Raw genomic sequence first — 14,590 nt, 5'->3', positions numbered from 1 at the left:
CCCAGGGCCCGAGGAAGCATATGGGGCAGGAAGGCCACAAGCCCCAAATGCATGCGACCATCCCCCATGTGGACAGGAGGCACAGTCACTGTGCTTTGGACTGCTGCTCCCCTCCTGAAGCTCACATAGTTTCTACAGGACGTCTGATGCGAAAGATGTGTGTGCCCGGAACGTAAGCACCGTCTGGGCTGGGGCCACGTGTGAGGAAGCCTTTCAAGAATGAGGCCAACACAGCCTGACCTCAGTGTCAGCCACCACCAAGGTGTGCATTTGCTGCCTGGGAGCCGCTTAGCAACTGAAAGGATAAAAATGAAGGCTCCTCAGAGGCTCTTGTCAGTGCAAGGGGTCAAGAACGAGAAAGGAAAGAAATCCAGATTGGAAAAGAAGTTAAACCGTCTGCATTCGGAGAAAACCTGATCACCTGTGTAGAAAATCCAATGGAGCCTACAAAGAAGTTACTAGAACTAATCATTCAGTCGAACCACGTCACGGAGTCCCAGATCAACACGTCAAAATCAACCGCATTTCTACATCCTGGAGACAAACAGCTCCTAGTCGACATAAAAAGCATTTACAATTGCATCAAAAATATGAAATATTTAGGGGTAAATGTGCAACGCCTGTACTTCAAAATCCATAAAACGGTGCTCAGAGAAACCAAAGAGCTAAAGAACAGAGTGGAATCCCACATTCGTGGGCCAGAAGATTCGACGTGGGTCCTTCACGCTGACCTATTTTATCAATGCAGTTCTGGTCAGAAATCCCAGCGGGTTTTCGGGGGGAAAATCCGATTCTAAAATGCATATGGAAATGTAAACTAATTCTTTTTTAATTTTGTTTTGTTTATTTTGAGAGAGAAAGAGAAAGCACAAGTGGGGGAGAAGCAGAGAGAGCAGGAGAAAGGAGAATCCCAAGCAGGCTCTGCACTTGTCAGTGCAGAGCCTGAAGTGGGGCTCGAACCCATGAACTGTGAGATCATGACCTGATCCAAAGTCAGACGCTTAACCAAACGAGCCACCCAGGCGCCCCAGTGGAAATGTAAACCGATTCTAAAGACAGACAGGCTGGTTCTAAAATTCATATGGAAACGTAAAGGATCTAGAAGACCCAAAACAATTTTGAAACGGAACAAAGTCAGAGAACTGACATTACCTTGTTTCAAGCTAGACTCATCGTAAAGCAAGAGCAAGCACGAGAGTGTGCTACTCATATAAAGACAAATAGAGAAATGAACCAGAATACGGTGTCCAGAAATAGATCTGCACGGATACGGACTACTGATTTTCAACAAGGGTGTGGAGGTAATTCAGTGCTGAACGGAAAGTTTAAAACAAGCAGAAAAAAAAAGACTGCCACAATGAGATATACATTTGGGGGAAAGAAAGATCTCTATCTACTAGGCAGAGAGGGATTACTAAGGGCACAAGGAAACTTTGGGTGGTGATACATGTGTCCGTTATCTTGATTTTTGTGGTGATTTTACAGGTTACACATGTGTCAAAATGATTAATTTATACTCTTTTTCCTTTTTTAAGAGAGAGAGAGCACACTGGGGAGGGGCAGAAGGAGACGGAGAGAATCTTTTTTTTTCAATGTTTATTTTGAGAGAGAGAGAGCAAGTGAGGGAGGGGCAGAGAGAAACACACACAGAATCCGAAGCAGGCTCCAGGCTCTGAGTTGTCAGCACAGAGCCTGATGCGGGGCTCGAACTTGTGAACCCCAAGATCACGTCCTGAGCTGAAGTCGGATGCTTAACCCACTGAGCCACCCACTCCTGGAAGAGCGAGAATCTTAAGCAGGCTCCACACCCAGCATGGAGCCCAACTCGAGGCTCGGTCTCATGAGCATGGGATCAAGAGTCAGTGGCTTAACCAACTAAGCCACCCAGGCGCCCCAAGTTATACTCCTTAAATATGTACGACTTATTACGGCAAAGCAAAAACAAAGCCTCCAGGATTCCCCAAGGAAGATGGGGGCTCCTCCCACCCCACAAGACCTAGGCTTCAAGGTCACCTCCTCTGGGGCAGCGTTCTCAGGTCTCCCCGCCAGACGCCCAATCACCCGATTCCACCTGTACTTAGCGCCTGGCACACTGTCCTATATCCGCGGCCACGTGCTTCATGCCCTCTTTTGCCCGTGAACAGTTTGAGAGCAGGGACCTGACTTGGCCTTTGCTGGATCCCAGGCACTGTGCCTGGGGCACCGTAGGTGCTTAGAAAATGCTTGATGAGCCAACAGAGGTTCGAGGCTTTTGTCATCCATCCACGCACCGGGTTACTCTGAGCTTCTAGCAAAAACTGCTTCAGCCAGTGATGACTTCACGGCCCGCCCTTCCTCCCCCAGGGAGGAGGCCTCTGGGCTGGCTTTTTGCTTTCTTTACGGACGGGCATTGAGAGCGAGAGCTTCTGGTGGTGAGGAAGGAAGAAGGGAAGGAGCGGCGGTCTGCCCCTCTCGCGCGCAAGGCCTGCAGCGGGCTCACGGAGGTCCTCCGCCTCCACGGGAGGGGCTCAGCACAGCCACCACCATGGCAACCGGACTTCTCCAACCTCTAGGCTGGACCTCCTCCAAGTGCGGCCCCTGGACCAGCGGCATCACCTGGCAGCTGGTCAGAAATGCCAGCCCCTGGCCCCCACCCCAGAAGCTCTGGGGGTGGAGCCTGGGAATGTGAATTCGGGCAAGCCCTGCACGGGAACTGAATGCAGGCTCCGATGCGAGCCCCGCTGCTCCGGCCCACCTCCATCACAAGGCAGGCTACACCAGAGCTCCAAGAACGTGCTCCTGGGGCCCCAGATGTGAGGGTGCCCCTCGCTCCTTTGGCCTTCCCTCGATCCTCGGGTGCCCCGAGGCCCAGCCCTAAATGCGGCTGCCGCCTTCCCCCATCTGCGTGCCCGCGTCTCAGAGGCACGTCTTTGCTTCAGCTCTGACACCGAGCCTGGGCTCAGAGGACTGGGGCCCTGAGCTCTTCCCTGGCAGAGGTACAAGAATAGCTAGAGTTGGGGGCCTGCTCCCTGCACCCTGGGGCTGGACATTCCAAGTTCCTGGACAGACAATAAGCCCTAACATTCCAGGCGAGGTGGCAGGCAAGGGGCGCGGACAATGGGTCTTGTGTTTCTCCCCACGCCTTCCTGCGGGTGTGCTCACCCCGGGCTCTGCGGAAGGCTGAGCCATCAAAAGCACAGTGGTCCACTCGGCTGGCCCTGCTTCCCTCTCTCTGCCCAAGGCCCGGGCTGAGGCTGGGGGCCCCCCGTCACACCCAGCTCACTCCCTGGGGCCGAACAATGTTCCTTGTTCCTGGAGGTCTCTAGCACCTTCTAGGTTCTTCATCCATCAAGGCCTTAGGAGAAAGGGGTTAAATGCCAACGCCTCTCTTCTTCCCACCCGGGCCCTGGCTGCTGTCCTCCTGGGGCAAGGGACAGCAAGCAGTGGACACAGCTCTCCAGCCACCCGGAGCCACAGCCAGAAGCATCTCCCCTCGCCCTGGCTGATTTCTGTTCATTAATGCAATCACATCAACACTGACAGCAGCCTATTTATTACTGCCCCGACGACAACCATTTTTCACCCAGTGATGCACAGCCCCATAATGAGCTTGGGCCAGAGCTAACGAGGAAGTCCTCTCGACCCTCCCTGGCAGCTTCAGGCCTCACGATGGCCTGCCCCCGACCCACCGCCTGCCTGCATTTGCTCTGCCGGGGCAGGGAAAAGGGGTCCCAATGGGAAGGTCAAGGGCCGCTGGGCTGAGCCAGCCAAAGCTGCGTGAGGCCAGTAAGCATGCTGTCCATGGGGAGAAGGCTTCAAGGTTGACTGAGCAAGAAGGCCGGACGGCTGGGCACGGTCTCAGGGCAGCAACACGTCCCCCATTCTAGGTGCCAAGTCCTTGGGCCAGGGCAGCGAGAGATATTAACAGTGATGGAGACAGCTGGCCGCCCGATGGAGCCTGGGAGTGCATGGATGCTTTCAGCTTCAAGAGAAATCTCGAGGAAGGGACTGAATCGGACTGGGAACACTTAGTGAGTGCTGGCTGGGCCACGGCAGGACACCCACTCCAGTAAGACCCTGCTTTGCCAGGGGATGGCGTCCAGGAACCTCAGCTCTTCTGGAAGGCACCCGCGTCTCCACGGGAAAGACCCCTGTGCAGTGGACATAACTTATCACAGAGGCCAACGCCTCTCACTAAGGTGACCCTCCGTGCCCTCACTCAGTGCCCTGCCCCAACAGCGTCGCCGCTGGGCTGGGTGGATTGCAATGAAAAGGGGGCTCGGGGGACAGCCCAGGGAGAGGCCGGGAGCCAGACCCCTGAATCCTGAATGGTATGGAGCAGACAGCCGGAAGGTGAGGGAGGACCTAGAAAACTCTGACCACCCAAGCGTCAGGATCACCTAGTGAGGGGCTGACAGCCTCACATTCCCACCGCCCATGCCCTTGAAGGCTCCACCATCGTCACGGTGGACGGTTATGCTGGCCCGGGCTTGATTATGTTTGGGGCACTGCTTCCTCAGGGGGAACTATACGTCTACAAAACATTACAGAAACTTTTAACTATAAATGGCTGAAATATGTCAAGCATCTTGGAATCCTACAGATGATGTGACCCAAGAGATCACTGGATTCAAATTCTTCAAAACCAAGTTTTGACATCTATCCCAGGGGATCCAGGAAGCCACGGGCAGACATACCACACCTCCTTTAGTAGCATCCGCTGGCTTTAAAATACCCTTTGTGTGTTAAAATAGAATTCAGATAGACTATGGAATAGAATGCAAATGTTCGTATATTTAAAACAGAACTTATAAAGGAGGAAAAGGTCACAGGGCTAGCGGGCAGCCTCAGGCTCACGGCCAGCTCCCCGGGGCCAGTGTCTATCCTCCTCCACCACAGAAGTCCATCACCCTACAGCTCGGAAACGCAGTGTTTAAGGCCCTCCGTTCCCCAGTGAGGACACGGAGGCCCAAAGGGACCCAGTGAGGACGGGTCTCGCGATCCAAGGCCTGCACGGCATCGCGTCTGTTACCCTCCCCCTGATGGTACCATTACCCGCAGCGGCCTTCTTCAAAGGGTTAAGTTCATTAATTGGGAACGATAATTTATGTCTAATGCCTCTACCCTTGCTGATGAAGGTTATTATCTAAATTCAAGGAGTTTATAATTAAAGAAATCAGTCACACGCACATTAAAAGATAATTCAGAATCAACAAGGCCAAAGTGCCAAATGAGACATCTAGACCGTCGGCATCCTGAGAGCACAGAGGCATCTGGGGGGATGTGTTCTAGCTGGCGCACCTTGGGGGAGAACAAGGGGTGCAGGGTGAGGGAGAGGGGAGGGGGCCGAGGGGCTCTGGGGGGTGGGGCAGCTGAGCACGTGGAGGGCCATGGCAGGGAAGGGGAGGGGAGGTTGCAGCCACACGGAGGGCCAGACCCTGCGGGGCTTGGCACTGAGACCAAAAGCAGTAGCAAAGCCCCTGGAGTGAAGGCCTGTAAGTAGGGTCTGACCTGACAGGCCTCAGCGTTTAGATCTTATCACCAAGACCCCGTGGGAGAGCAGATGCGGTCTCAAGGGAGGGGTCTGACTTCCCTAACAGAGAGGACAGGCCTCCCCCGGCCGCACCCCGTGCCCCACCCTTTTCACCCAGCCAAGCTGGGGCAAAGTTTGTGGTCAAGCCAAGCAGTACGGTGAGCCGCTCCTGACCAGACCAAAAGCGACGGCCTGGGAAGCAGGTGACCCGTGTTCATCGTCGTTCACCATCACTTTCTTACACATCGAGTGACCTTAGCAAGTGTCCGAAGTTCAATGCAATCGATGTTAACAATGTGAACACTTTCTGCCCAAACTCCTTCGTAGGTTGGGATGAAGAAAAAAAATGAGTTTGGCTGTGAAAGCCACACACAGAAATTTGAGGTTTTATGAAAGGATCCAATAAACACATTCACCTTAAGGCCTGAACAGCTAATAACCCCTTAACATGTGGGTTCTCTGCGGTGTATTTGCATTTTAAGTTGGAGCCAGAGAATGTCTTAACCGAATGAATAAGCCCGTAATAGCATACGTTTAGATGCCACCGGCTGGTCTGTGAGGGATAAAGGCAGCAGAGGCATTTCAGGACATGACGCACGTCCAATTGCAGACCCACAGCTGACCCTGCTTCCCCCACACCAAAATGGTGACAAAAATCACAATGACAAGCACTTATACAGCATTCGCTATACACTGACTGCTGTCTGAGAACTCAGCAGATCTTATTAAACCGTGTCATGACCCCATGAGGTAAGGACTCCTGTTATCCCCGCTTTGCCGATGAAGAAACCGAGGCACAGATGGGCTCTGCAACTAATTCATCCAGGGTTACCCAGACAGTAAATGACAAGTAGGATTTGAACCCAGGGAGTCATCCACATTTCAAGCTCCTCAGAGGCCTGTGCTGTCCCACTGGGACCCTCCGACGGCACATTCTGGATTGGCTCTCACGGCCCAGAGCAAGAAATGGGGCATCTGTAGCAGATCCATAACTGACTCCCATCATGTGGCAACAACCCAAGCGTCCAGGTGCCCAGCCGTATCTCTGACCATTCCTCAGATTCCGAGCCACGCAAGTGCCTCCGTCACCTGCACCTTTCCAAGACCAGGTGCCCCTTGGCAGCAGGGGCTGGGGTTCCGGGGTCCTGGCTCCAGCAGGCCCTTGACAGTCCCTCATGGCTACCCCAGAAGCTGAATTCCCTCAATGGGCCACATGATGGCTAATAACGTTTCCTCCCCTTAGGATTATCGTATCATCAAAATTTCATCACTGCTCTAGGTCACTAATAGCTTCCTGCAGGGCATCAAACTTTAATTGCCTCTTCCCTGCCCCATTCAGTTTAAAAGACTCTTGTGCGGCTTGGTCACTGGCACCCAGTCATGAGTGCCCCCAAGTGACCTTAAGGAGACTCACCAAACATCTCTGGGTCCCCTGGGAGGGGACAGGGGAAAGACAGAGAGGCACAGGGGGGTTCGCATCCTGATCTCTCATATCCTGCCAACCTGAGGCCCAGTGAGGACACAGCTAGGATAGAGCAAGAGCCAGGGGGGATCAGGAGGAGGAGGAGAAGTTCCAAAGGCTATTTTTGCTTTAGTTTACTTATTTATTTTTGAGAGACAGAGAGAGGGGGCAGGGGAGGGGCAGCGAGAGAGGGAGAGAGAGAATCCGTGCTGACAGCACGGAGCCTGACACGGGGCTCGAACTCAGGAACCGTGAGATCATGACCTGAGCTGAAATCAAGAGTCAGACACCTAACCGAATGAGCCACCCAGGTGTCCCTCCCAGGGCTATTTTCTCAAACTCTACCACGTCCCCTGGGCCAGCCCTGGTCTTCTGCCAGCACAACTCAATGGGCATCTCATCAGCAAATGGTCGTGTCTCTCAGGGAAAAGTACCAGGGAAGGATGCCATGGAGGCAAGGGCAGCCTGGGGGAATGGGAAGATGACAGGCACTGGGGTCACAGAGCCCTAGGTTCAAATCCTGACTTCCTAGCTACATGGTCTTGGGGAGTTAATCTCTGTGAGCCTCAGTTTACCCACATGATGGAGTCAAGGGAGGGCAGAGGTAACGGTGACACTTCCCCTAACGCTGTCTAATACCTAGAACTGCACACCAAATATGACTGTGCCTCCTCCCTGGTGATCCTAGGACGGGGAGAAAAGACCAGATCGTTCACAACGGGGAGAAACACAAGCCGAAAAAGAAGATGCGGGTAGAGATACCCAGGGGGAAATCCGAGAACTCCGTGCCACCTGAGATCCCATCTCGAGACCAGGTGGAAGGGCCAACGCAGAGGCACAGCTGGCTGCGTGAGCCGGCTGAGCCCCTGCCACAGGCCAGGCTCCACGGAGGGCTCCGCTCGCCTCAGGCCCTGCGCTCCCCGCCAGGCTCCTCCCCTGGCACGACTGACGTACGAGAAAAACGGGGATGGGATGTAAGCGACCGAACCCAAAGTGGCCCGGGGGTAGCGCAAAGCGATGGAGTTTGCACCCACGTCGCCCCAATTCCAAGGCAAGGACCGCCGCGATGCAGGACCCTTCTCAACAGCTCAAGGAAAAAAAAAAACCCAAACCGGGGAAGTAATCGCACCAGACTGGGGCTAACTTGGGGATGCTTTCCGGATGGCCCCGGCAGGAGTAAAGTAATTCTGTATGCAGTGCACTTCTGGAGACCACAGAGTCCTCTCTGCGGTTATGGAGGAACGCTGGACATCACCAGCGCGCCTCTGTTTTCGCAGCACGAGGAAGGAAACCTGCGCTTCCCACCCCCTTGCCACTGGGTGGGACCACGTGATCAGTTCCGGCCAATGGGCTGCAAGGGGAAGCGATCTGGGCTATAGCATTTAATTGCAGATGCCACGACTTCCTCTCTCTGTTATGTATTTCAAAGGGGGCCTCCAAGCACTGGATGGGCCTTACTCCCCAAACCCCCTAGGTGTCCTCCCAATTTCATACAGGTACAGTTCAGCTAGTAGGCACTCAAGAAGAACCCAAGGGTCACGCAATCCAGAGGCCGGACTGCCAGAAGCAGCTGTAGGGCCAGAGGCAGGAAGAGCTGGGAGTGAAGGTGAGAGAGTCTGAGCAGGGATTCTGGGCTCAACAGCAACACTCTCCCGTTCTGCATAAGCCTGGGCCGGAATCTCTGGAGGACAGGGCTCCCATCCTTGGGGTGATTGGCTCAGTGTAACTAACGAGGGCTTCACGGCAGGTGGCTTATGTGATGTACCGAGGAGCCCATCAGAGTGGGTGCCTGGTCAGAGAGGAAGCTGGAGAAGGAGGGACAGGCCAATGACAAAAGATTCCTTAGCTAAGGGTCCATTCATTCATTCATTCATTCTTCATTCGCTCATTCATATTCCTCGACCTCATTCTCCATGGTAGGCACTGCCCGAAGTGACCAGGGATACAGCAGTGGATAAAATACAGCCTCCACCCCCACGAGAGGCCAACAATAAATAAATAGACAAGTCAATATATGCCAGGTGAAGCCGAGTGCCATGGAGAAGGTAAAGCAGGGGAAGAAGTTCATTCTTGGAGGTGACATGTTTTCAGGGGCTTAGGGACAGATGAGGGACACTAGGGGAAAGTCTTGAAGGAAACAAGGAGTCAGCCTTGCAGACCTCTGGGAGGACTGGGCATGACCGCAGGGACAGCAGGACCTTCAGATGCCAGGTGGGAGTCCAGAGACAGACCGGGCAGTTCCAGGAACAGGGAGGTGGTCAGTGTGGTGGGCAGAGTGGGTGGAGATGTTGGAGAGGAGGCAGGAGGCAGGAGGTGTGGGCTGTGACATCCTCCCAGCCTTGTGGCCAGTGCGTTATAAGCACTTATCAGTTACTCAGAGCAGTTTACGGTGATTAGGATCATCTCATTTAACACCCCAAAACAAAAAAACAAACAAAAAACCCCCCTACAAGGCAGCCATAGTGATCTTTAACATTTACAGATGAGAAGAGTCTCAGCTCTGGGTCATTCAGTGCTGGAGGTAGAGGCCGGGAGCCCTGCACCATGTCGGTGCCCAAACCTGGAGAGGGGCCTCCGCAGGGCTCCCTGGGCTCAGGGAAGGGCTTTCTGGACCAGACACCTGGCTGGGGAGACCGATGAGACCAGCTGTGCAACACCCCCCCCCCCCCACATCAGGACCCTGAGCAGCCCCGGGTGGCCCCTTGCTGGACACTGACACTGCTCCCTGGCCCTGCCCTCTGCCCAGCGTGTGGACAGCAGAGGGGGCGGCCACGAGGAGCAACCAGGATGTCTCAACATCCGGTTTGTTTTCTTTTCCATTACAGGCAGTGAGCCTGCTGCCGGCAGTCACTCCTGGCCCATTTGTTGCTATTGGCATCCCAAAGCCCTGAATTATGATGACTAATTCCCACCGCTTTAGGCAGCTCGAGGTCCGTCTGTGGCAGTGTGCTCCAGGGGGAGCCAGGGTGGAAAAGCCGCAGGCAGCACTGTAACACCCAACATCAATTCCAGCTCAGTCTCCTGACTCCCCGAGGCGTAAGGAGTCAGAAGGATCGGGGAGGAGGTGTTCCAGCCAATCAGACGACTTCTTCAACCACAGCCAAATCCCAGGATAACCAGCCACGGGGACACTGTCTTACAACCTGCTTGTTTCGTAAGATAGTGAGTCCCCCATCACCAGGGGTATACAAGCAGACACCAGATGGCCACTTGTCCCAGGCTCATGGGCAAAGAACAACGCTGGATGGCTTTTCGTTTCTTTCAAGTCCAGCGTCCTTTCATTCTAGTCCTCAGGACAGACAAGTTCATTCTCCCTTACCGCTTAACTTACAGCCCAACTGTGTCCTGTGGTACAAAGTCAAATGCATACCAATATGCAGTTTAACACATCATTGTAAAGTCGGCCGTTCAGGCACTGTTTAAACAGAGAACTGCTGTAAAGGATTTGGCCTCTTTCCCAGCCACCCTTCCCTGATGGAACCAGGTTCCTGGCCCCTACTCTGGCCTTCCAGTAGAGGACATAAGGGAGAGAGCGGTCGATAACTATTTGCCGAACACACGCACGAAAGGAAGGGTTTCTGAGGCAGGTGTCGGGCTGCCAGCACGATTCAGCCTCTGGGTAGGGGTCCCGAGCTGCTCTTCCCACGCAGGGGAGAAACCCTGCAGCCAGTAGAAACACCAAACTGTGTCACCCATCTGGCCACAGCCAGAATGTTCCAGACTCCCCAGCTGAAGCTAAGGGGCGCACAGGGCAAGGGAGACAGGGATGCAGGGCAGAGAGCCGCCTCTCTGGCCCTGGGAGAAGAGCACGAAGGGAAGCAGGGACGCCCCCCAGGCCCACTCCTGTGTGGGGCTTTGAAACGCACCAGCTGAGCCCCAGGCAAGCAAGACACTCGGCCTTGTGGTAATTAGCAAGAGGCCCTGATCAATAAGTTATTTTTTGCTGTCAGTAATTAATAATTACAGCTTAGCCACACCATGTAATTAAACTTTCATCCCGCTCCCTTGCGTGCTGTTTGCCTTTTATTGTGATTAGCTCCTAGCACTAAACTTTCTCCCCTTGGAGCCTTCAAGAGCCTCCGAGGTTGGGCCTGCCAACACTCATACAGGGGTCTGTGCTGCCTGCTTCCCTCAGCTCACAGCCCCTTTTGTCCCTCCCCCAGGCGCCGTGCTCTCCTAAGAACCTTCTGGACCAGCTGCTACTGCCCTCCTTCCGGCCCCTCGGCCTCCTCAGGATGTGCGCCAACAATAATTTTCGTGGCACCCGCAAAATCTCTCGAGAAGCTGGCGACAAAGCACACGTCCAGGCTCCCCCAGGCATCTGCAGTCAGAGTACGTGGGAGTGGAGCCCAACACGGCCGCAGGGCCACTCACAGCCGACGATGGGGCCACAGAAGCCGGAAGTACAAGAAGCATCTTGGAGGAAGGAGAGGCATTCGTGGTGTTTTTGGTGGGTGGCCAGGGCTACTCCTCATGGTCCTCTGGCTGGTAATGTAAAAACCATCATCATCGTCGCAACAATTACCCTTTATCGAGCACCTCCTAAGTGCCAGGCACCTGCTGAGAGCTCCCCCAAATACCTCGAATCCCTCTTTCTACAACATCACTGCACTTAGTTGAGGAAAAGCATACGAACTGGCTTGACATTGAGGTTCGGGGGAAATGGTCGAATGGCTTTCAGTATAAGCAGGTGATGTGTCCCAGGGCCAGCAGCCGAAAAACACCAATGTAAGTCTAGACAAAATCCAGCGGTGGCCAGCGTGAGGTCTGTCCCAGAGAGGTACACGGCCTGGTCCCTCATTCTGTCATGACTGGAGAACAGGGCTGAAGGGGCTCAGAAGCCACAGACAGTGGCGTGGCTTCAAGTACCCCAAAGGGTGAAGGGCATGGCCTCAAACTCAAAAGAGAAGCTAAGGAGAAACGCCACTCTCTAATCCCAAAGCAGACAGGAAAGGACCCCGCAGCCCCGTGGCCTGCCCCTGCCCGCCCCCCCCCCCCCGGGCCCCTACACACAACACAGCACTGCCCCCAAGTCAGGCCGAAACCAAGTTCCCACAATCCTTTGCACAGTTTGTCTCCCGCCAGGAGACAAATGGGGAGTACCCATGGACTCTGGAAAACACTCTCTCAGAGCCAGAGAACACAAAGGGAGCAGCAGGGGACCCAGGCAGCCTCACTCAAAAAGGCAGCAAACAAGAGAACCAGAGAGAGGGGGAATCAATCGGAGACCTTCAGCGATTCTGACAGGGCAAGCCCCTTAGCAGGAGGACAGAGACAGGAGGTGGCCCGGCCTTAACTTCCGATGGACCAGGGGATCTTGGCCTCAGGTGGATGGGACAGTGTTGGCTGGGACATAAAGAGGCTTGATGACCCAGAAGGAAGGGCCTTCAGGTGCCCTGGGGACTCCTGATGGGCCTGGGCCTGGATGGGCGGGAACTCAGGAGCCCACCTGCCACATAGAAATCATGCCACTGTGGGAGTCCGGACAGCAATGAAGTCAGATGCCTCCAGACAGGGGCTGACACCCCCAGAGCCCTCCCAGTCTCAGGGCTTTCAAGCTAGTTGACCCACGGGCATCTCAGAGCAGATCTGTGAGGTGCCCCCGGGGCAAGCTACACCCTGTCCCGATTCTGCCAGCCTCGAGGTCCTCCTGGAACCCTTAAAAGAAAGGCCCTGCCCTAGCAAACCCACTCCAGCTGCCTATGGTCCTGGTTCCAGGGAGAGAAGGGCCCAGAACACACCTGGTCCCTGACTCTGCCCCCAGAACACCCAGCAGCCTTGGGCAAGTCATTTAACGCCCCCTGGACCTCAGTTTTCCTCTCTGTTAAATGGTTGCTAGAGTAAGCTGACCTCTAAGGTCCCTGCCTGCTGGAAGATTTTATGATGATCGTAAAACTAATAATAACTTTTATTACCTTACATTTACAGGGCCCCTTACAAAATTTCTAAGTGCTTTAACGTAAATTACCTTGTAAAATCCTCCCCTCAACCCTGTGAGTGAGAGCTGATTATTCTCATCTCTTTGATCCGGGCTCCCTGAACTGCCTGACGCTGGGCGCAGTGGGGTCCCTTCACCCTCGCCGCTAGACGACCCCAGGGCTGGGGTGGGGCCCTTCTGAGAAGCAGCCTCCATATGCCGGCGCCCCCGGGTAGGTCCAGGCACCCTCCCGAGCCTGGAAGAGGGAAGCCAGGCCCCGCGAGTCCTGAAGCTCAGCCCAGGCTTCGTCTCCTTCCGCCCCCAGCAGGCGCCGCTCGGACACCGCTGGCACCACTGTCTGGATCTGCGAACCCCAAAGGCAAGGAAGCACCGGTGCGGCCGCCCTCCCCCGCTGGGACCTGCCCAAGGGCTGGTGGGGGGCGGAGGGGGGGATGTCTGGGCATTTGCCCTCTGGAGGGGGGCAGCGCGGATCACGCCTCCTCATCCCTCCTAACGCTCCCACCCCCAAAGCAGCTCTTCTCCACCGCGAGGCTGCTCCATCCAGGCAGCTACAGGTCAGAGACAGGAGCGGCCGGTGGAGCGGGAGGGACAGGCAGGAGGCTGCGTGTGTCTGGGGGCGGGAGGGGAGACGCCCCAGACCCTCCCCGGGCACCACCCCCCGCTGGGTCCGGGCCGCACGCGCGACATCGGCTCCAGCCCCGCCCCGCCCAGCACCCCCGGCCCCAGCGGCGGCCCCAGCCGGGCGCGGGCTCCCGTATGTGGCCAGGCCCGGCAACTGCCCTCCCGGGGCCACCAACCCGGCTCCCGGCGCCCGACTCGGGCTCCCGCCCGCCACCCTCCCGCCCCGCTCTCTCGCCGCGGGGCGGCCAGCGCGTGCCCGGCGGGGCCCTTCCCGCAGACGCCGAACGGGGACCCGGAGCCCGGCCTGAGGAGCTCGGGAGAGGCGGGTGCCGCGCCCGGCACCGAACCGCGCGCCCCTCCCACGCCGGCCCGAGGGCACCCGAGGTGGATGGGGGTCGCTACCCCTCACCGCACCCCGGACGACGCCTCCCAACACGGACCCCCCCATCTTCCCTCCTCTGGAAGCCACAAGTCTCAGAAAGACGGCCCCACCCCCGAAAGAGAGCCCCCAAAACTCGAGGAGGGGATCCTGAAACTCCCTGGAGAGGGCTCTGCCCAGACTAAGCCCCGTGTCCAGGAGGCCCCCGAGAGGCCAGCGAGTCCCCGCCACCCTCCCCCTCCTCCAGCACCCTCCCCAACCCCACGTGGGGGTGGCCCTCCTACCTTGGGCTCCGGTCGTGCGGATCCGGTGAAGGGCCAGCAGAGTCCAGACCAGCAGCCCCCACATGATGACCAGCCTCGGGTGGGGGGTCCTCCGCACTGTTTTATAATCCTGGGTGGGGGCCTGGGACCCCGCGGCTTCGTCCGGGGAGACTGTCCACGCGGCCCCGGCCGGGGGCTGGTAGATGCCCGGGAGGGGCAGCGCTGGCGACCCCTTCCTTCTCGTCTGCTGTCCAAGTCCGATCCCGGAGGCGCGCCCGGAAGGCGAGGGGCGAGCAAAGAGAAAGGGGAAAAGCCCGCTCTCGGATTCGGGGCTGCTCCCTCTTCTAGCACCCCAACTCCGACTTCTCCCAGGCGGGGCGGCCTCCGCGATCCCGCCGGGTCGCGGGCCGGGCTC

The 14,590-nt window shown here is 56.3% G+C and overlaps 1 protein-coding gene across 1 annotated transcript in view; it reads right to left on the bottom strand.

Moving 5' to 3' along the window:
- SDK2 (sidekick cell adhesion molecule 2) overlaps positions 1–14,307 on the bottom strand; it is a 261,630-nt gene extending 247,323 nt beyond the window's left edge. Inside the window, exon 1 of the mRNA XM_058704552.1 lies at positions 14,197–14,307. Within this exon, the coding sequence (XP_058560535.1) occupies positions 14,197–14,260 (64 nt within the window). The 5' untranslated portion in view covers positions 14,261–14,307. The remainder of the gene's footprint in view (positions 1–14,196) is intronic.
- Positions 14,308–14,590: the final 283 nt, after the last annotated feature.

Source organism: Neofelis nebulosa, chromosome 16 (genome assembly GCF_028018385.1).
Source record: "Neofelis nebulosa isolate mNeoNeb1 chromosome 16, mNeoNeb1.pri, whole genome shotgun sequence".
Lineage (NCBI taxonomy): Eukaryota > Metazoa > Chordata > Mammalia > Carnivora > Felidae > Neofelis > Neofelis nebulosa.
The sequence above is the reverse complement of the archived record's forward strand: the minus strand, read 5'-3'. Positions and strand labels throughout refer to the sequence as shown.